General features: G+C 33.1%; 1 protein-coding gene across 1 annotated transcript; it reads right to left on the minus strand.

Moving 5' to 3' along the window:
- Positions 1 to 631: 631 nt before the first annotated feature.
- On the minus strand, positions 632 to 9,478 carry LOC110094208 (60S acidic ribosomal protein P2). Its single transcript, XM_020819388.2, has 4 exons — positions 9,343 to 9,478; positions 3,269 to 3,357; positions 2,440 to 2,672; positions 632 to 924 (listed from the first exon to the last, which is right to left on the minus strand). Exons 2-4 carry the CDS (start codon positions 3,354 to 3,356, stop codon positions 898 to 900), a joined length of 348 nt encoding a protein of 115 aa, XP_020675047.1. The 5' UTR covers position 3,357; positions 9,343 to 9,478; the 3' UTR covers positions 632 to 897.
- Positions 9,479 to 22,337: the final 12,859 nt, after the last annotated feature.

Genomic DNA, 22,337 nt, shown 5'->3' on the forward strand with positions numbered 1-22,337 from the left:
TTCTTTATTAAATTTAAATGAGAATTTGACTCGTAACAAGTAGTGGGATAGAAGCTTGATGTTGTGTATAAGAATAGAGAGAGTAGACTTGGATTGTTTGATCAAATAAAACTACAATCTTTTGATGATCAAATTAGAAGAGGCTGAAGAGTAAATATATTGGATCCATTCTATATTTAAAAAAATAGAGATAGACAAAAACAAATTGATTAGAAAATAACAAAAATGATTTTTGTTTATTAAATTTAAATAAAAACATGACTCTTAATAGAACACAAAAATTTCATCTAGTCGACTCCATATAAAAAATATATAATTATTCATATAAATATTAATTCAAGAACTAAACAAAATTTTCATGAAGACTATGGCTTGGTTTGGGACGGCTTTCTTACTACTTCTTAAAGCAGCTTTCTAATATAAAAATTTTAATTTTTGTACTAAAAAACTGCTTTAAGCAGTAAGAAAGCCTTCTCAAAACGAAGCCTAAAATTTTGTTAGGGATAACTTTTTTATTGCTTTGTAAAACGACTTTTTAGTACAGAAATTTCTTGAATCATGATATCCCAAATGAAACCAGAGCCCCAAGAACTGGCTAATAATTTGCTAACAAAAACAATACTAATGAATATCCGGGAAAAAAAGTAACAGTTTCAAGTTATTCAGCTGCAAAAGATAGTTAGAACAAACTTAAGCCATAAGCAGCTATTAGAAAAACCAAGTTGGTACTAATTGATGTGCGATTTATAATGTATAATTGTAACCAAAATACAAACGGTCATTAAGCACCATCAAACACTAAACAAACTAAAAACTAAAGGTTGATAAAAGAAGTTCAACATTTACTGAATGAAACCGATGAGCTCCGCGACGCATTCCTGATGAGCTTGGCAGCAATTAGTCGAACAAACTGAAGCCCATATCCTACCAAAACAAAACAAAGTGTTTTATAACATCTAAGCGTTAGGCTAAAATGCGTTGAACAAAACTAAACATAATGAATAATCCAAGCAACTCCATCCCCTGAAAAGTAAATTACTTACTAAGGCTTCATTTGGGATAATTTTTTATCACCGCTTATTTACTGTTTTCAAAAAGTTATTGTACTGAAAAATTGCTTTAAAAAGCAGTAAGAAAGCCATTCCAAATGAAGCCTAAATTTGTTTAATGAAGGTAGACAAGAGTTTGCATAAGTATATAATCCAATCCAATCAACTAGACTTAAGATGATGTTGGGTACCAAGCATAGTATTACAGGACTAATTAATAATAAGATTATGCTTAGATGATGGTATGAGCATTGGTGACGTGGACATCATTAGCTAAATAAATCCTTAGGAATAGTTTATCCTTTGTTAGCTTAGGTGTATGTTTTATTAAGTCTTCTATTATGTCTATATATACAAGATATTGTAAGAAAGAAAAGGATATTGATGAATATTATTCTCCTTTGAAGCCTTTTGAAGCTTAGTGCTTTGTGTTTTTTCATGAATTGGGAATTTCTTCTTGCATCCTCTTCTTCCAACGATCCAATGATTATCTCCCCACATCAGTTGATATCAGAGACCAGAGCTTGCGAAGAACGATAGACTACAGAAGGTGGGTTGTTGACCACCCATCTTATTCGGTGTCGATCTTCATCGACCGCGGACCACCCATTTTCTTCAGCTTCGATCCTATACGATAGCCCACCTTCTGCAGTCCATCGTTCTTCGCAAGCTCCGGTCTTTGATACTAACTGATGTGGGGAGATAATCATTGGATCATTGGAATAAGAGGATGCAAAAAGAAATTCCCAATCCAAAGAAAAAATAAAGCACTAAGTTTCAAAAGACTTCAAAGGAGTAATATTCATCAATGTCTCCTTTCTTACAATATTTTGTATATATAGAAATAATAGAAGACTTTAGAAAACATACACCTAAGCTAACAAAGACATAATAGAAGACTCTAGAAAACATACATCTAAGCTAACAAAGAATAAACTATTCCTAAGGATTTATTTAGCTAATGATGTCCACATCAGGTGGGAGAAGAAGAAATCACTTAAATTCTGAAATAAGAATGTAATAATGAAAGCGTTGCAAAACTATGAATTAATGTCCGGAAAATTATTGCATAAGAGTGATGTGGGCGTAGCAACCAAAGCCAAGGCACTTGGAAATGGATTTACTGGTTAAATTAATTCATGATTAAATTAGAAATCATATGGATAGAAGATATATGCGCCAATAAGATGGGAAACTAGAGAACAGAGGATGGATAGTGTGAAACGATTTGATCAACTTACAATTTTATAAAACTATCAAAGAAGAAAGAATGAGGAGTTACAAAGTTGGGCCATAGATTGTCTAGTGATGACCCCGATTGTGATGATGCTTGGAAGAACTATTACTGTATGCGCTCCAAAAGGAAACTTAAAAGCATAATAATTCTTACATCTTCTGATTCTTCTTTCTCTTCCACTTTTTCCTCCTTTTTAGTCTCTGCAGCTGCAGGAGCTGTAGTAGAAGCAGCTCCAGCTCCTCCAGCAGGAGCAGCCACTGAAACAGCACCACCAGAAGGTACAGAGGCAAATTTCTCCCTTCCAGACGCAATGAGCTCAGTTATGTCCTTGCCTTTAACTCCAGACAAAAGGAATTCAATCCTATCATCATCTGCATCAGCTCCAACTGTCATAACAAGTAAATTTTTGTTTTTGTTAAAGAAAGGAGGAAATATAAAGAAAAGCGAATAAAATAGTTTTTTGTTCTCAACGCAAATCACGAGTCAGAAGGCAGGGCTAAATATTACGGCAAATGTTTCGCTAAGGGTAATAAACATGATTTTCATTTTCACGATATTCAACAATGCATCTTCCATTTAGAAAGAAAATTTTCATCTAAAAAATTTGTTTACACAATTTTTTTATGATTCTTGCTAAGAATATGTTCAGTATGCTTAATTTTATATTATAACAGATATCTAATGAACAGTAAAAAATGTGATTATAAATTTCTAAATATTTAAGTAAAATAAATATAATAAAACTGACATTCTAAGAGAATATATTCTGCAAGAAAATCTTTGATAAATAATAAAATTTTCACAGAATTCATTGAAATGTAAGAATGGGTAAAATAACAACTTAAATATTATCACGAGTCCATATAATAAGTCTTAAATTTTAATCTCACACACGAAAATCAGATAAATTGCAACAAAAGCATGCAAGAATATATATGGAGAATAATCTTTAGAGCACTAAAAGAAAACAGGAAGTTTGAACCTGATCCAAGGATATGCTTCAGATCATCGGCAGATGGATTGGTGTTTCCACCAAGGACAGCAAGCAAATAAGAAGCAACCACCTTCATTCTGAGCAAATTAAATATTAGATGCATCAGTCATTTGTAAGAAATGCCTTCACTATAAATAGCAGGAACTTGTAAAGTCCGTTTCGTTGCAAGTATTTTAACTTCAATTATTTTAAGAAAGCGATGTAAGCTAAATACATTTGATTTTAATTTCTCAGATTATTTCTTGTTGTTAAGTGATAAAAAACTTGTAGTGATAGAGAGTATTTTATATCCTACATTTTCACGAAAATCTTGCACACATACAAAAAAAAAACACTAAATTTTGTGTGTGAAGTCAAAGAGGGAAAAAAAAAACTACAGGATCTGGCTTAGATGAAATGATCCACAATGGACGTAAAATAATATAAATTCACTCTTCCCAACAATTGGAGAATAAATGATTACAAATTTGTAAACTCAATTTTGGTCTTTTGTAATTGTAGTGGAGTTTTCTTAGTAGTAGAGGAAAAATGATGGCAATCGGACGACGGTACTCGGGCAAGGACATTCAACAACAATAGTTTGGATAACTACAGTTAGGCAATTGCAATTGGACACAACAGTAGGTCGATGACAATCAAAAAACGGTGAATGAACTATGATGACCAAACAATGATGGTCAAACGATGATTGCCGGGTGATGACAGTTGAACGACGATAGTAGTGGCTAGCGATGATCATCAACATTGATTTTAGGTAAAGCTTCAAAGTTCTTTATATATCCAAGCTCTCTCCAAACTCAAGTCCAAGATCACTTCATGTAAAAAGTGTCTCAATTTATAATTATTTTTAGAGTGCCATCTTGATAAATCTAGCCACAATCTCATAACAGTCTATAGGACGGTCCATATTGAACACTTTAATCATGCAGTCAATTTATTTAACATTTAAGTGTCTTAATAACATAAAAATTAAATGATTTAAACTCATTGAATTTCATCTCATCGAGACACGCGATAATACTATAAGCACTCGGAGAACATTTGCTTCCTCAATTAATACTACAAAATTTTCAATAATCTTCAACTGTTTGATTCAGGCTCATTTGAACTTGAATCGATCATTTCAAGTGTAGCTAGATTCATCTTGTTGAAACATTAAGCTCAATTATATATTTGCTAAATCAAACGTTAATTTTTAAAGATTCTTCTCAAATGAGCTAACCTCTAGAATTAAGTGATTAAGATATTGGTGTTGTATGAATGCGCTTTCATTTTATACATGAAAAAATCTTCTCTTATTCAACTAATGGATATCTACATCTCTTTTCTTTTGTATTTAAATTTAACGAATATTTTGGCATGATTATGACAAGCATCGTAGATTTTATAATTTTAATCAAGCTCCTCTATATTAATGAGTGCATAAAATATTCCCTTTGAAATTTTTTCTATGTTACGTTATTAAAATGGAATGCCAACTCAAATCTTAACATGTGACAGAAAACCAGCAACAACATCAAACCTTTGGCCCACTACATTGGGTTGGCTACATGAATCTTTTTTCTCCATTGTGTCATGTTAAAAGTCAAATTCACGTTTAAATCTAATAAAGAAAAAATCTTTTCTAATATTTTCTAACCAAATCTTTAGGTCTACCTCTACCTTTCTTAATATAAGTCAAATCTAATACCTCTACTTTCCTAACCGGGTCATTCGAAGGCCGTCGTTTTATGTGACCAAATCATCTAAGACGACTCTCTCTAATCTTATCTTCCACTGGAGCTACTCCAACCTTTTCACGTATATGCTCATTTCATATACTATCTCTAAAGGTAAATCCACTCATCCACCTGAGCATCCTCATCTCTGCAGCACTTAACTTAGTATTATGCTTCTCTTTTAATGGCCAACATTCTACACCATAAAGCATTGCAGGTCTCACCATTATCTGATATAATTTTCACTTAAGTTTGAGAGGGGTTTTTATATCACACAATAAGCCCGATGCATTCCTCCACTTCAACCATCCAACTTGAATTCTACTTATAATATCCTTATCTATTTCACCATCACTCTAAACAATAGATCCAAGATATCTAAAAACATGTACTTTTATTAATGACTTGATCGCCCAAAATTACAATCCCCTCACTAGGTCTATTACTCTATTACTACTAAAATTATACTCCATATATTCAGTTTTAGATCTACTCATGCGAAAACCTTTAGACTCTAAGGTTTACCTCCATAATTCAACAACTCCCTCTCTAGTCTTATCAACAAGAAGAATATCATCAGCAAAAAGCATACACCAAGCTACATCCTCTGGCAAATGTCTAGTGAGAACATCCATGACCAAAGCAAAAAGATATGGGTTTAAGGCTAATCCTTGATGTAATCCAACCGTAATAGGAAAATACTTGGTCAGACCACCTTGTGTTTGGACACAAGTAATAGCTCCTACATACATATCTTTAATGATTTGAATATAAGCATTATTAACTCCTTCCTTTTCAAGAACTCTCCATAACACTTCTCATGGAACTTTATCATATGTTTTTTTTTTTTCTAAATCAATAAATATCATATGTAGATCCTCCTTATTCTCTCTATATTTCTCCAACAAACCTCTCAATAAATGTATGGCTTCCATAGTAGACCTACCTGAAATGAATCCAAACTGATTTTGAGAAACATTAATATCACGCTGCAACCTAAGCTCTATAACTCGCTCCCACAATTTTAAAATATGACACATTAACTTAATTCCTCTATAATTCACACAATCTTGTGCTTCACCTTTATTTTAAAAAATAAGAATTAAAACACTCATTCTCCACTCATGTGACATCTTTTTAGTCTTCAAAATAGTATTAAAAAGTTTAGTAAGCCAAGAAATGCCTTCATCTCCTAAACATTTTCACATCTATTTGAATATCATCAGGTCCAATAGCTTTTCCACACCTCATTTTCTTTAAAATCTCTCTAACTTCGGTTTTACTAATACGCCGATAAAAACAAAAATCTTTATATTCAATTAGAGTGCTAAGGTCACTACATTTAATCGTATTCTCACAATTTTGGTTAAAAAATTTAGCAAAATATCTCATTCACCTTTGTTGAATATTATCTTCTAAGAAAAATATTTTTTTATATTCATCCTTAATACACTTCACTTGAACTAAATTTTTACTACTCCTATCTTTTTGTTTGGTTAACTTATAGATATATCTTTCTCCCTCCTTAGTATCTAATCTATTATATAAATCATTAACATGTGACAGAAGATATTAAAAAAATTATGAACAATTTTAACCTATTTGAAATTATTTGTCAAAGTATTATTTGATGATAGATATTAACCTATCTGGGAAAGGTTGAATTAAATCCCATTGAGATTGATTGTACCTTGATTAAGATAAGATGAAGGTCACGTGCATCTTGAATCGAAGGTGAAAATTGTTCTGTCTTTAGACAATTACTATCATTTCGAAGAATGGATGTGATCTTGTTAGGAATTAGAAATCCAACCAAGAATTGCACGAAGATTTAAAGCTTGCTTAAACTTTCTTATAAGATTTATCATATTTACAGAAAAATTTTATACGTACAGGGGTTGTTTGGAGCCATTAATAAGAGTTGCAAAAATTTTAGTCATTCCAAATTTGAGGTTAATATCTTACTATTTAATTCCTTAAGCTTTAATGTTCCTACCACGACCCTTAAAACTACCGCATAAGGTTCCTACCAAGAAGGAAGGTTGTTGCACAGTGGTCTGTCCGTGGAAGCTTGAAAATTTTGTGTAAGTATATCTCCACCAAAGATAGTTGGAAGCCTTATCCTTTGATTAAAGTAGTTAATTATTCAATAATGGTAAGAAGCATTCATGAGTGAAGCTATATCGCATGCCTCTATAAGTAAATAAGATGATAACAAAGCTTATTTTCATTATAAAAACATAAAAAGTTTATATTCTGAGCTTGAGACACTAATATCAATTGGAATGATAGCCTTGATGCAAAAGTATAGATCATAAGGTGTTTTTTCTATTGGAATTCTTAATGTAATATGATAAGCCCAAAATAGAAAACGCCATGGTGTATGGCGCGATGTAGCGCACCCTTGATGCTATTTGCTTGGCACAACACAAGGGGTGAAAATTACGCATGATATTTGCACCATATATGGGCATTAGTACATAGCATGAATCCCCCACATAGCTCCGTTTTTTAATTTTATAATTTTATATCTAAAATCAATATTATATATTATATATTTATTTATTTTATTTTATATCAATTAAAATTTATTAGAGTTAAGATAAGATGAATTAATTTTATTTTATATCTAAAATCAATACTATATATCAATTATTTATTTTCTTAAGGCGTCGAATAATCCCCAAGAAAAATCTCTCTCTTTCTCTCTCTCTCTCTTTCTCTCTCTCTCTCTCTCTCTCTCTCTCTCTCTCTCTCGATTGGTTTTAACTCTAGGTTATCTCTCTCAGCGCTCTCTAGGTTTCAACTCTAAGGTGTTAGCCACACGTTGAATGTCTTTATTTATGTCACAAATCATCTCTATCTCTTTCACCAAACACTAAAGCTGTCCTAAAGTTACTCTTATGGACACTCTGGCTCTCACTAAACAATGAAGAAGGGCTTCATAGTGCATCGACAAAGGTACTTGTTCTTACATCACTTGTGCATTATCTACATTTATCAATGTATGGGAAATTTGTAGTACTTCAAAATCCCTCTAGAAAATGAAGCTAGTTCCCCATGCATCCTTCAATAATGACACATTATAGCTCTATCTATAATGTCCAACTTGATAATGAGAATAAATTATATTAGAATCAAGGCACTAAGAGATTACTGAAGAAATTTATCCATTAATGGTGCAGAATTAGTAGTTAAACAAAACATTGTAACAACTTATTAACAAATATATTAGATGGAAAAAACTACAAGGAATTGGAAATAGGACCAATTGCTATGAACTAATTTTTGAAACCTTAATGATTAATCAATGAATGTTATCCATAAATTTTAATATTTTGCCCCATGTTTAGAATAGCGTGTACTGTGCCATGTGCTATAGCTCTACGAGGACCTTTGTGGTATGGTGCGCTATTCACCATTGACAAATATGGTCAAGTCTCTTCTCGAACAAGAGAGAATGTGATATGATTCATCCAATATGGACAAGAACAAGAACATTATGATATGACCCAAATAAGGATCAAAATATCTCTCACAATCATAAATATAACCAAGTTATACTTATTTAGGATATTTAAAATCTTAGAATAATAGGAGAATTCTAAAGCTATAAATTCCACATGTTCTTAACCAATGCTTATGAGCTCAGACACCCACCCTGCCCCCAACTGATGGTTTACTACTTTCTATAAAAGCTTTCTCAAAACAAAATGAAACACCACCTAAATTCAAACAATCTGACTTATTAATGATGTCTAATTTCAAAAAACAAAAGGCTTGTCAGCCTTCCTATATTTCCTAACCTTCGATCAAGATTGCTTTAAACAATAACTACAGTTGCATCGTAAGCAGTGTTCCACCATTTCATAACCTTCTACAGTTCTGCACAACATTGTTGCAATCATTCACTGCAAATGCACGCGGTCAATCGATACAAACTTACAGCACTTGTTTAGCCTTTTTTTTTCTCGGCAGTCCATCAATTTTTCGCTTCATGGTATCAAATTTTAACATAAAAAATTTCATGCCAAACCACTTTGTTGAATATGGAATCCTTCATATCCAACATTGATAACAGCGATTGTTAAAATCTACCCCCAATAAGAAACACTGATGAACTTCTAGAGATATAACAATTCCACCATTATTTGTACCTCCCAAGTTCGATACAGCCCCAACAGTCGCATATAGGTTATTCATAAGAACGACAGTTTATCTAGAGCTACCATATTCAAACCTAATTCAAGCAGGGTGGATTAAAGAAGTAGAGAGAATAAAAAAAAAAGCATAAAGCACTCGAAGAAATGAGAATTTGCGAAAGAAAATCCATGGAACGTTCACCTTGCTTCGAGAATTGGAATCGAACGAACAGCCCTGCCGCCGCGAGAGGAATGCGTGAAGATCTTCGTCTAGGTCTTCGATGAGGTTCAAAGCCGCCAATATATAGTTGATCAATAGCCCTCATCAACCGTCCGACTACGATCCAGCGGTTCACATACATAGTTCATATATATATTCAAATAATTTTGATTAAATATGAGAAGATTTTCATTATTTGTTTTTCTACGAATATGAATAAAATTATTTTGTTGGATTCAAATTTATCCGCACTACTAGCAAATCAACTTTGAGAAATTTATATGAGTATAGAAAGAACATTTCAATATCGAAAATTTGTAGTATAAGTAATCAAAATGCTTAAGATCATAAGAATCAAAAAGATTCAAACTATTCATCATTACCTTTTATTTAAAAGTCTAAAGAATCAAGCATTTGACAGGCTGCTCGTGACATAGGTCGATTAAAACTCATTGGTGATCGCTTGATCAAGTAATCAAACAAACTCAATATTTTTTAAAATATTCGATAGTTAAATAAACAGGTTTAAACAACTATTTATACGACTCATTTATATTCATGAACAACATTATCTAACTCTCTAAAAAAATTATTTCATGTTTAATACAAAAATAGTAAACATGTTTATTAAAAAACTCAACTAATATTTGATATTGGAACGACTAAGTCTCATTTTAAAAATAATAAATAATCTAATATAAATATTTAATATTTATTATAATATGTCAATATAATAATTATTAATTAATAAATTTCAAAAATAATTAAAAATATATTATGTATAATTTAATCATAATTATTTATAACTTCAAATTATAATTCTAAATTTTATAATAATACAATAACAACAATAACACAATAACATTAAACCTTTATTCCAATACTTGAGATCAGCTATATGAATCTTTTTTTTTTTCATTATGTCCTGTTAAAAGTTAAATTCTCATTTAAAACTACTAAAGAAAGTCCGTTTTCTAATATTTTCTAAGCAAGCCTTTTTAGGTACATGAATTTTATTTTATTATAATGAATTTAGTGCGAAAAAGGATTCATATAGCCGACCACACACAGTGGGACAAAGGCTTGATGTTGTTGTTGAATAATGAATTTATTCATATTTACGGAATTATTTATTTAAAGTATTCATACACAAATCTATTTATAAGGAAAATTGCTCCACAAGCGCTTGCTAATCAATTGCATCAGAACCAAAAAAGTAAAAACAGCCTTTGAATTTTGAGTGCTTTTGCCAGGACCACATAGGAGATTAGCTAAAAGCTTGAGATTATCAAGCATGATTCATTAGGATCATCAACAGTTTCTCTATTGACACAAAAGCCAACTTAAGTTAAAAACCCAAATTTCTAGACTAAAATCTAAGGTTTCATTTGGGACAGCTTTCGTACTGCTTCCTAAAACAACTTTCTAGTATAAAATTTTCTAATTCAATAAACTTTTATACTAAAAAGTTGATTTAGAAAGCAATAAAAAAGCTGTCCCAAACGAAATCTAAATCCATTTATCTACAGCATCAGTAATGACTTGGTGAAGAGAAAGAATACATCACATAATGGTGCAAGGCAAGCATCAACTTCCATTTTTGCAAACTTAAATACAGCAAATGCCTCAAAAGAACCGCCATTAACAGCCTTTGAAACTGAACTCCAATTAGTCCCCTCCCCTGCACTCAGTTCAGTAGCGGGCATACTGACTGTGAAAGATTATATTCTTTTCTTTACCAAGATTTTGAGGTCTCATATCAAGTTTGTGAGCCAACATCTGACCTCTGATCTCGATCAGCTGTTGCCTGGACCTGCGCAGCGTACTGCAAGTTCCATAGAACATCTTCAATGGAAGGCCTCAATGAAGATTCCAGAGACAAGCACTTGCTGGTTAGGGAAACCACATTTGATAAAGATTCCTGCGAGGAAGTTCCAATGACTATGGGATCAATGATGCGCTTTTGCTCCTCCTGACTGCTAAATGACATAGCCTGCCGAAAGAAATGGATCAAGAGCTAAATTTCATCAGTATACACAGATTGATCCTCATTATAATGGATTGAAAAAAATAACATAGTCGTGATGGCAATACCACTGTGACCATGAAGAAAGAAGATGACTGGTAAGAAAAACGGGAGAAACTGTTTTTTTTTTTTTTCTCAGTACAATTTAGCTAAATACATCATCATATCCCAAAGTTATTGTTTTGCGCTGCCTCCTGTTAGGCCGATTCTCCCTGAACCGGCCCAAAGGCCGGTTCTTTATTACAGTAGGCGGACAAACCACCCCTTTGATGGTGCCGCCCAAGCCTAGTGGGTCCACTAGGCAAGCCAATTAGGGAAGAAGAGGTGGGCGGCTAGGAGTGGGAGGGAAAAGTTTGAATCTGGAGTTTGAAATTAGATAAGGAGGGATTAAATATCAAGAATTGTTTAGGGTTAGGGTCATGGATATTTTGGTGGCTGTTTTTGAGAGTTCTTGTCTTGGAGTCTTGGGCCCTAGATTTCTTTTAGGGATTGGGAGAAAAGATCCTCCTGTCGATTGAGGATCTATTGTATCTTGTTTGTTTCATCATTTATTTGATTTCCGTCAATCAAAGGGTGCTGTTTTTGCTGAATTTTTCCATCCGAATCTTGTTCGTTTGCTGTTTTCTTCGCTCTTGATAGGGATTACTTGGATTTCTCAAGTATTTCCTAACACCTCCATGGCAAGCTGAAGGTTAAAAGTGAGTGATGGAAATAATCTCTCTCCAATACTGGAGTAAATTTGTTTACAAAAACTGTATTTTTAATTGCCCTTCCAATCCTGTAATGACTAAAGCTTCACGCACTGGAACAAGCATTTTATACTTGGTTAAATATACACATTTTAATTAATCCAATAACATGATGCTATCTTTAATAAAATATTATGCATCTTAATGTTAGATGAATCAACATTCTAACCTTTTTGATTTTGTGATGGATCATCAAAAAGTTCTTCATTATTTGTAATCTGAGTCTTCATAACCGAGTCAACAAGCTTAAAATCAAGAAAGAGCATTTATTTAATGGGCCGAGTAGTATAGTTATTTTGAGAAAGAGATTGTCTATTAATCATAGGTGAATTTAATGCAAAGAAAGTACTTGGATAATCTTAGATCGTTGATGACAAAGCAGTTTTGCAAATAATAGTTTACCTCAAAAATGCCATGATAATCACTTCCAATAAGTCAAATGTCATCAAAATAACCAATAAATAAGATGGATCTCATGGGAGTTTGCATAAAGAAGGAAAAGTGATTTTTAGTGCTGCTTCAAAGACCAATCTTAAGCTAGGACTTAGCACAATTTATCAAACCAACCTTGAGTATTTTATTTAAGATCAAAGATACATTTCCAAAGAAGGCGCATACGGTTTTCTGCCCTGAGAAAAATGCATGGGGGTTTGCTTCATAAAAATATCTTCATGTAAATCACAATACAGAAAAGTATTATTGACAATAAGTTGTAGCATTGTCCATCTTTGATTGACAGCCACAAATAAAAAGATCTTCATGGAATTTCAGCATTCAATTGGAGAAAATGTATTAAAATAATTAAACCAATGGATCAGGAAAACTTTTGAGCGATCAATCAATGAAATTTGACAGTGAACACGCACCGTAAAGCAATAGGTTTGGTCCTAATAAGGGGAACAACTTTATCCGAATTATGATGTCTAAAAAGGGCATCCATTTCAATGTCTCTAGCTTGCTTGATATATGTTGGGAATAAATACAAAAGATGGTGACAAAACAAAAGTATTAAAGAAAGTGGATGGTTGGCCAAATGAAAAATTGGAGTGACTAGAATAGCAATAAATTGCCTTTTACTATTTCAAAGATAATATAAAGATGTAGGTCAGATGTTTCATCGATTGATGGATGCTCGGTTGAATCTAAAAGGTTTGAGAGTTCAAAATCAAGTGAGCATATATTCCTCCTAAGAAAACATGACAAAACTTAAATGGGCGGTGGTAGTGGAAGAGCCAAAAGGAAGATGTTCCCAAAGCATATAGTCAATAAGAGGATTACTACATATAGCCGAACATCGCTCTGAAAGATGTTTGGTTCAATCATATTCTTAGTGATAAACCTTGACAATACATGAAGGATTGAAAGTAGTGGAAGAACCATTACTTGGAAATTTGGAATAAATGTTTCCAAGGTAAGCTGGTATAAGAGGATAGCCCAACAATGCTCCAAAGAAGGATTGGTATAACCACTACGAGAATATGGAGTTAAGAACCCTCCACCAGGATTACATCTAATATAATATGATCTTCATGGAGTTAAGAACCCTCCACCATGATTACATCCAATATAGTATGATCTCCATAACCGCAATCACCATGATGCCAAATAGAGAAGGCAATTTGATTAAATGATGGTGGAGAAGGAGACAATGGTTCAATGATGCCAAGAACATGTAAGAGAGCATTTGCAAGATTCACAACATTGAAATCAATTAACAACTATGATTACATTAGTTGAAGGGAGGATGGAATACAACAACAACAACATCAAGCCTTTGCCTTACTACGTGGGATTGGCTACATGAATCCTTTTTCGTCATTTTGTCCTGTTAAAAGTAAAATTCTCATTTAAATCTAATAAAGAAATATCATTTTTAATATTTTCTAACCAAGTCATTTTAGGCCTACCTCTACCTTTCTTAACATAAGTCAAATCTAATATCTCAACTTCCCTAACCGAGTCATCGGAAGGCCTTCGTTTAATGTAACCAAACGATCTAAGGAGACTCCTCTAATCTTATCTTTCATTGGAGCTACTCCAACCTTTTCACATATATACTCATTTCATATCCTATCTTTAAGGGTAAAGCAACTCATCCACCTAAGCACCCTCATCTCTACAACACTTAACTTAGTAATATGCTTCTCTTTTAATAGCCAACATTCGGCATCATAAAGCATTGCAGGTCTCACCACCATCTTATAGAATTATGCTTTAGAAAAATTTAGTAACCATGAACTCTTTATTTTGATGTTGCTAGACTTTGAGATCAATGATAAGAGGCCAGTAGTGAAGTAACTCATCCCACTAAACCTGTAAGAAGATGTAGAAATTCAATAAGATGATGTAGAAATCTTGAATGGATATATCCTTCTGTTGTAGAGAAAATAAATCATAGCATAAATTATAGATCTTGGAGATATTATGTAACACCCCACAATACTCCTTAATAGTACTGAGAGTATTGCTAACATAAGAATAACATTTTCAACATTTGATCATAAGATACTTTTGAACATTTGATAATCTTTACAAAACATCTAATATTTCTGTTTCCATACATCTCATCAAACGGAAGCAACTAATGACTTTAAATTTCAACATAAGCTACTTACATAGCTACTATAAAAATTCAAAGTAATACATCACTGAGAAGTTTTCATACCTCAAGTTTAGATTATAAATTTCAGATCATTAAAAACATAAATAAAAGTTAAACTACTTGAGAAAATTTCATAAAAAAAATCTCATTTGATATTAACCTTTATTTTTTCTTAAATTCATACAAAATATCAATTTTACTCATTAAAATTTTTAACTACTCTTTCATAAACATATTCAATGGAGCTCAGGTAAATGTAAACCTGGTATTATCGATATTGAATTACATAGATGTCTCTTTTGCATTTTTAGAGGTCCCTTTTGCCCCACCTGCTACGTAGGTCTCATTTCTTTGGGTCATTTTTGCCCCACTTATAATGTAACCTTATATTTGTGAACCCTTTTATCCCAATTACACTTAGAAGTCATATATCATATATAGTCAAACTTTATTTTAAATTGATATTCAATATACTTTATATTATTAGATTTCATGTTTTTCAAATGCTTTCATAATCATTCATATTATCATCTGTATATCATGAATATGTATATAATAAGTGAAGAAAATGATCTCTTTCCAAAACATTCTCAATAAGGAAAATATTTAAATGAACATAATAAACATTGATTTAAACTCATATAATTAACTTATGTAAGTTGTTAATCATACTTGAAAACATGTAGGTATATTTCTTTTCTAGACCTTTTACAAAAAGTTGACCAAATATGCCTAATATCAAATTATCTAATTTCATCATTTTTTTCTAAAGTACTATTAAAAGTATTGTACATATCTAATGATAATATATACATACTTCAAAAAAAATACTTGCATCACTTACCTTTTTGATGATTCGTCTTTTTAACTTCACCTTGCACTCTTCTTTGATTATAAGTCACTACGAAACATTCTTTTTACATGTAACCAGATAAATCCATGACACCATAAAATATCATATTCTTAATGCTTTCACTATTAATTAAAAATCTATACTAAACATATAACAGAATAACTTACTTTGATTTTTGTTTTTCCCTTAACTTTCTTCTTCCAAAGTGAGTTATAGATGAAAGTAAAAGGGTTTCTCAAAAAAATATTAAACTTCAGAAGAATTTAACATAATACGTTATTATTAATAACTAATATTTTAAATTAAAATTCCCTAATTCTTGAAGAGTTGCATGCATAAGTCGGTTAGATTAATTGTTGATTTGATATGAAGGTTATGATGAATTCAGTTATAGGTGGGCCACCCTTTTTCCTTACTATTTGATTGGACATGCAAATTGGATAAGATGAAATGTGAAATAAACATTAAACAAAAATTATAATTTAAATTCATTATAGTTAATAGTAATTAAAATTCTAATTTAAATATTAAATATACCTGTTATTTTTGGATATTACAAATCATTCCTTAATAGAATTTCGGGGACTTTTATGCCTCTTCAAACATATGAGGAAACTTCTACTTCTTTTTCTCATGTAGCCTATTTTATTGAAATGTGCTTCCATTTTATTTTTAATAAGAATCATTTTACTTCTCAATTTATGAACATTCCTTTCCAATATCTTTTCAGGTTTTTCACATATGTCAAATCCTTCTGAAGTTCAATATTTTTTTGAGGAACCCTTTTACTTTCATATGTAACTTACTTTTGAATAAGAGAAATCAACGTAAGTTATTATGTTATATGTTTAGTATGAATTTCCAATTAATAGTAAAAGCATTAAGAATGTGGTATCTTATGGTGTCCTAAATTCATTTGGTTACATATAAAAATAATGTTTCAAAGTGACTTATAATTGAAGAAGAGTGCAAGATGAAGTTGAAATGATGAATCATCAAAGAGATAAGTGATGCAAAGTATTTTTTTGAAATATATATATTATCATTAGATATGTACAATACTTTTAATGACACTTTAGAAAAAAAGTCATGAAAGTAGATGATTTGATATTAGACATATTTGATCAACCTTTTGTGGAAGGTCTAGAAAAGAAATATACCTAAAAATTTTCAAGTATCATTAACCACTTACATAAATTAATTATATACGTTTAAATCATGGTTTATTATGTTCATTTAAACATTTTCTTATTGAGAATATTTTGAAAAGATGACATTTTTTCACTTATTATATACATATTCATGATATATATATGATAATATGTATAATTATGTAAGCATTTGAAAAGTATGAAATCTGATAATATAGTATATTGAATATCAATTTAAAGTAAAGTTTGACTATATATGAAGTATGACTTATAAATGTAATTGATACAAAAAGAATTCCAAAACATGAGACTACATTATAAGTTGGGCAAAACAGACCCCAAAGAAATGAGACCTATATAGTATGTGGGGCAAAAGAGATCCCTAAAGATGCAAAATAGACATCTATGTAATTTAATGATGATAATACCAAATTTACCTAGGCTCCATTGAATATGTTTATGAAAGAGTAGCTAAATCTTTTAATAAGTAAAATTTGATATTCAGTATGAATTTAAGAGAAAATAAAGGTTAATATCAAATGAAGATTTTTTATAAAATTTTCTCAAGGAGTTTAACTTCTATTTATATTTTTAATGATATGAATTTTATAATCATACAAATTAATTATTTTTTTAAAGTTGCATAACTTATGAAACCTCATAGCTCACCAGCATTTTCTTACTGGTTGTTGTTACAGAAAAAGGCAAAGAGAAGATCAAAACAGATTAAATTGTCAATTATTTTATATGTTAAATTATGTTATGTTATATTAGTGTTTATCTTTATTTGAAGTCTAAACTTGAGGTAAGAAAACTTTTTAGTGATGTATTATTTTGGATTTTTATAGTGGCTCTGTAAGTAGCTTATGTTGAAATTTAAAGTCATTAGTTGTTTTTGCTTGATGAGATGTATGGAAATAAAAGTATTGGATGTTTTGTAAAGATTATTAAATGTTCAAAAGTATCTTATAATCAAATAATGAAAGTGTTATGCTTATGTTAGTAATAGTCTCAATACTATTAAAATGTATTGTGGGGTGTTACATATTACCCTCCTGAAGTAAGTAGAGTGAAGAAAACTTTACATATCATTGGAAATACATGAAAACATGATTGTGAAAATAATAGGATGTTTGATGATTCAATAGTAAAGTGCGAATGGCATAATTGAATGCTTACCATTTAATGAACTTAACATTATCATGAGCAAAAGAAGATGCGTCAAAATGAGAGAGTTTGTTATGAATCAACAAGAAAATGAAAGATCATAGACCACATTAGGTAATTGATATCATTGAACTTGATTGACATACTGATGGTGGGGACATACCTACCCATAGCAAATAATACAACATATCGTAAAGGTACTGTAGAACCACGGTGGAGCACAACACACTATTTTAAATATATTAAAAAATATTAAAAGATGTTCATAATTTACTAGAACATCAATAACATAAGAGACAAAATATCCTAATACAAAAATAAAACAAAATATGAGGATATCTTTTATAATATAAATTGAACAAAATTTTGACTAGACATACTTGAATATTAATGAAAGGGAAAAACCTGTCATGCTAAGTCTGATGTGTTTGGTTTTGAGATTCTGAGAATTTTGATTGGAGGTTTGTTGCTTTGCTGAGCTGTTGAGCTCACTCTTGTTTTCTGGTGGTTTTCAGGTTCTGGGAAAGGGAAGGAAGTCCAGGAATAGATTTTTGAGTCTGATCAGTATAGGTATTGTTTTGTACTTTTGATTTTTGTACAGTCATGACTTTTCTGTTCTGTCTTTCTTTCTGATTAAAAACCATGTACTGTATTTGTAGATGATTATTTTGAGGAAAAGAAAAGATAGATGTTTTGTTCTGCTGTGTTTGATGATTTATAGTAGCTCTGTGTTTGTGTCTGTTTGAGTTGAATTATTTGGAAGATTCAGTTCCAAACCAAATTCCATAACCAGATCCTGGTCAGTAAGTCAGTCGTTTCGTTCCGTGTCGCGACCCGGTGCGAGTGGGATCCGTCCCGGATTGGGTCGGGTCGTGACAGGTACTGTAGAACCACGGTGGAGCACAACACACTATTTTAAATATATTAAAAAATATTAAAAGATGTTCATAATTTACTAGAACATCAATAACATAAGAGACAAAATATCCTAATACAAAAATAGAACAAAATATGAGGATATCTTTTATAATATAAATTGAACAAAATTTTGACTAGACATACTTGAATATTAATGAAAGGGAAAAACCTGTCATGCTAAATTAATTTTAGAAACTTAATCTAAATTTGATAATTTTTTATTCCTTGTAGCTAATGGATGTAACAATATTTCACAATAAGTTGCTCGTTTACAAACTGAACAATTTAAATAATAATAATTAAAAAACTTGAAACAATAATAAATGACACAATATTACTAGTAATTAACTAAATCATATTAAGCAAAACCAAGCATTACACAAACAAAATTTGAAGTAAAATAGATGAAATGAATGCATTAAAATATTAGAAAAGAAAAGAGTATGAATAATTATTTGATGAACAGAAGAGAGTGCATAAGTATCGTGTTGCGCCTACTCCCATGCCGGCCCAGGAGGAGCCGGTTGGACTGGTCCAACCTGTATCGGTCCAGGTCCTTATTCTGCGGAAGAAAAAACTAGGAGAGGGGGGCGGAACTCAAGTGGGCCCCATAATGGGCTTAATGCAATTTTTGGGGGGAAAGATTTGAATGTAAGGGCTGATTAAGTAAGTTGTAATTCTCCTTTGATGTTAATTAGGGGAATATGAGGGAATTAGGATTATCTTGAATTTGAATTGTAATTTGAGATCTAGGATTCTTTTGCTTTGGGCTCTTAGCATTGTTGGAGATTTGGAGAGTTGTTCTTCCTCTCGGATTTAAGAACAATTATATCTTTGCTATTTTACTTCATCGTCTAGTGCAATACAAGTCTTGCATTGAGTTTTTCTCTCAGTTTTCCCTGGATTGTGCTGTTTTCCTGCTATAAACAGCAGATTTCTGTTGTTTTCCTGCTGTGGACAGTGGTATTTTTGCTGTTGGATCACCGATTTGGGTTAGGGTTGCTTGCGAACTCAAGTATTACCTTAGGGTTACTTGCGAACTCAAGTATTTCCTATCAAATTGGTATTAGAGCAAGAGAGATCACCGGAGGCTATGGTGTAGGAGAAAATCCGAACCCATTTAGGGGGAGGAGAAATCCGGAAGTGGAGGTCATTGAGGAGGAGGATGACATGCCACCTCTAGAGACACTTTTTAGAGAGGAGATGAGTTTGGGAAATGACCGGAGGGGTGTTTATTTCGTCGGCAGAAGGGAAAAATTTCATCGCCGGGATGCTAATTTTGAAGGGAGGAGATGGGAATACGATGAAGGTTTCGGGTATAATCGCCAGAGGGAAGATCGTGACAGTTGTGGAGCGCCTCCTTTTCGAGGAATGGGAGGTTATGGAGGATTCAGGGGAAATGGGGGAGACTGACGGGTGAGGAAACTGAAGATGCCCGTCTTTGAGGGTGAAGACGGCCATGGATGGATCTACAAGGTGAAGCGATACTTTGCTGTCAATGGGTTGACAGAGGATGAGAAGCTGACAGCGGCGAGTTTGTGTTTAGAAGGAAAAGCATTGACATGGTATCAGTGGAATGAGAGGAGGGAGCCCACCCATCCGGAGCTGGAGAGAGTTCACAAATTGCCTATTGGAGCATTTCCGAGCCGATGGGGGGGGGAGACTTCTATGAGAAATTCTTTGCTTTGACTCAGGAGGGGACTGTGGCAAACTACCGGGACAAGTTTGAGTACTTGGCTAGTAGATTGGATCACATTTCAGAGTTAGCCCTAGAAGGGAACTTCATGAAGGGGTTTAAACATGAGATACGAACAGCAGTCATGGTGCTGGAGCCGAGGAACCTAGGGAAGGCTATGGAGCTAAAAAGTTTGTAGAAAATCAGATTCAAAAAGATGAAATCGAGAAGTTGGTCAGGGAGATGTTGGAGGAAGGAATAGTCAAACCCAGCGTGAGTCCTTTCTCTAGCCCCGCCCTAAAGGTCAAGAAGAAGGATGGGAGTTGGAGGTTTTGCTTGGATTACAAGGCTTTGAACAAGGAGACAGTACCGGATAAGTTCCCTATTATGGTGATTGACGAGTTACTTGATGACTTGCACGGAGAAGTAGTGTTTTCTAAGATGGACCTGAAGTCAGGCTACCACCAAATCAGAATGGAGGAGGATATTCAGAAGATGGCGTTCAGGACACACGAGGGGCATTACGAGTTCTTGATGATGCCTTTCGGGCTCACTAACGCCCCTGCTATTTTTCAGTCTTTGATGAACAGAGTATTCCGGCAGCATCTTAGGAGGTTTGTGCAGAGTTTTTTTTATAACATTTTGGTGTACAACCAAACGGAGGAGGAGCACTTGGAGCATTTGAAGGAGGTTCTAAAGATCCTACAAGAACATCAGCTGAAAGCTAACCTAAAGAAGTGCAGTTTCGCGCAGTCTATGGTGGAATATTTGGGATATGTGGTGTCTCAAGAGGGGTGGCAACTGACCAGTCCAAGATTGAGGCCATGCAGAACTGGTCGAGGCCTAGGAACATAAAGGAGTTAAGTGGTTTCCTAGGTCCGACTGGTTACTACAGGAGGTTTGAGAAGGGCTACAGTACCATCGTGTGGCCTTTGATTGAGCAACTGAAGAAGGACAATTTTTTGTGGGGAGAAGCGGCAACCCCGGCTTTTGAGAGATTAAAAAAAGCCATGATGACAATTACAATATTAGATCTTCCAGATTTTAGCCAGACCTTTATAGTGGAGACTGATGCATCAGGGTATGGCTTGGGAGCAGTGTTGATGCAGGATCACAAGCCTATAACCTATTTGAGTCAAGTGCTATCGACCAGGTCTTGATTGAAGTCAATATATGAGAGAGAGCCGATGGCCATCGTCCTAGCCATTCAGAAATAACGACCTTATATTTTGGAAAGGCACTTCATTGTTCGTACGGACCAGAGGAGTTTGAAATACTTGTTGGAGCAACGGATGGTGATTGAGGAACATCAGAGGAGACAGTCAAAGCTTTTGGGATATGACTTTGAAATCCAGTATCGACCAGGGGTGGAAAATAAGGCGGCCGATGCCTTATCCAGATGTGTTGGGAAAATTCAGGAGTTGACAGTCTCAGTACCACTGATGGTTAACTAGGGGGCCATTAAAGAAGAAAGCCTGCAGAGCGAGGAGCTGAAGAAAATCAAGGAAGACTTGAGGAAGGATAGTAGTAGCCATTCGGGGTACTATTTGGAGGGGGAGAAGTTGTTACATCAGGGGAGGTTCGTGATGCCACAAATATCAGCACACAGTCCCCATTTACTACAGGAATTTCACGGTAGTGCTGTTTGGGGGCATTTAGGCATACAAAAGACATACAGAAGGCTGGCAACAAAGCTTTACTGGAAGGGGATGTATAAGGATGTGGAAGAGATGGTGGAAAGGTGTGAGGTGTGTCAAAGAAATAAATATATGGCGATGCCACCAGAAGGGCTACTTCAACCATTAGCACTTCCAAACAAAGTGTGGGAGGAAGTAT

Source organism: Dendrobium catenatum, unplaced genomic scaffold (genome assembly GCF_001605985.2).
Source record: "Dendrobium catenatum unplaced genomic scaffold, ASM160598v2 fragScaff_scaffold_1661, whole genome shotgun sequence".
NCBI lineage: Eukaryota > Viridiplantae > Streptophyta > Magnoliopsida > Asparagales > Orchidaceae > Dendrobium > Dendrobium catenatum.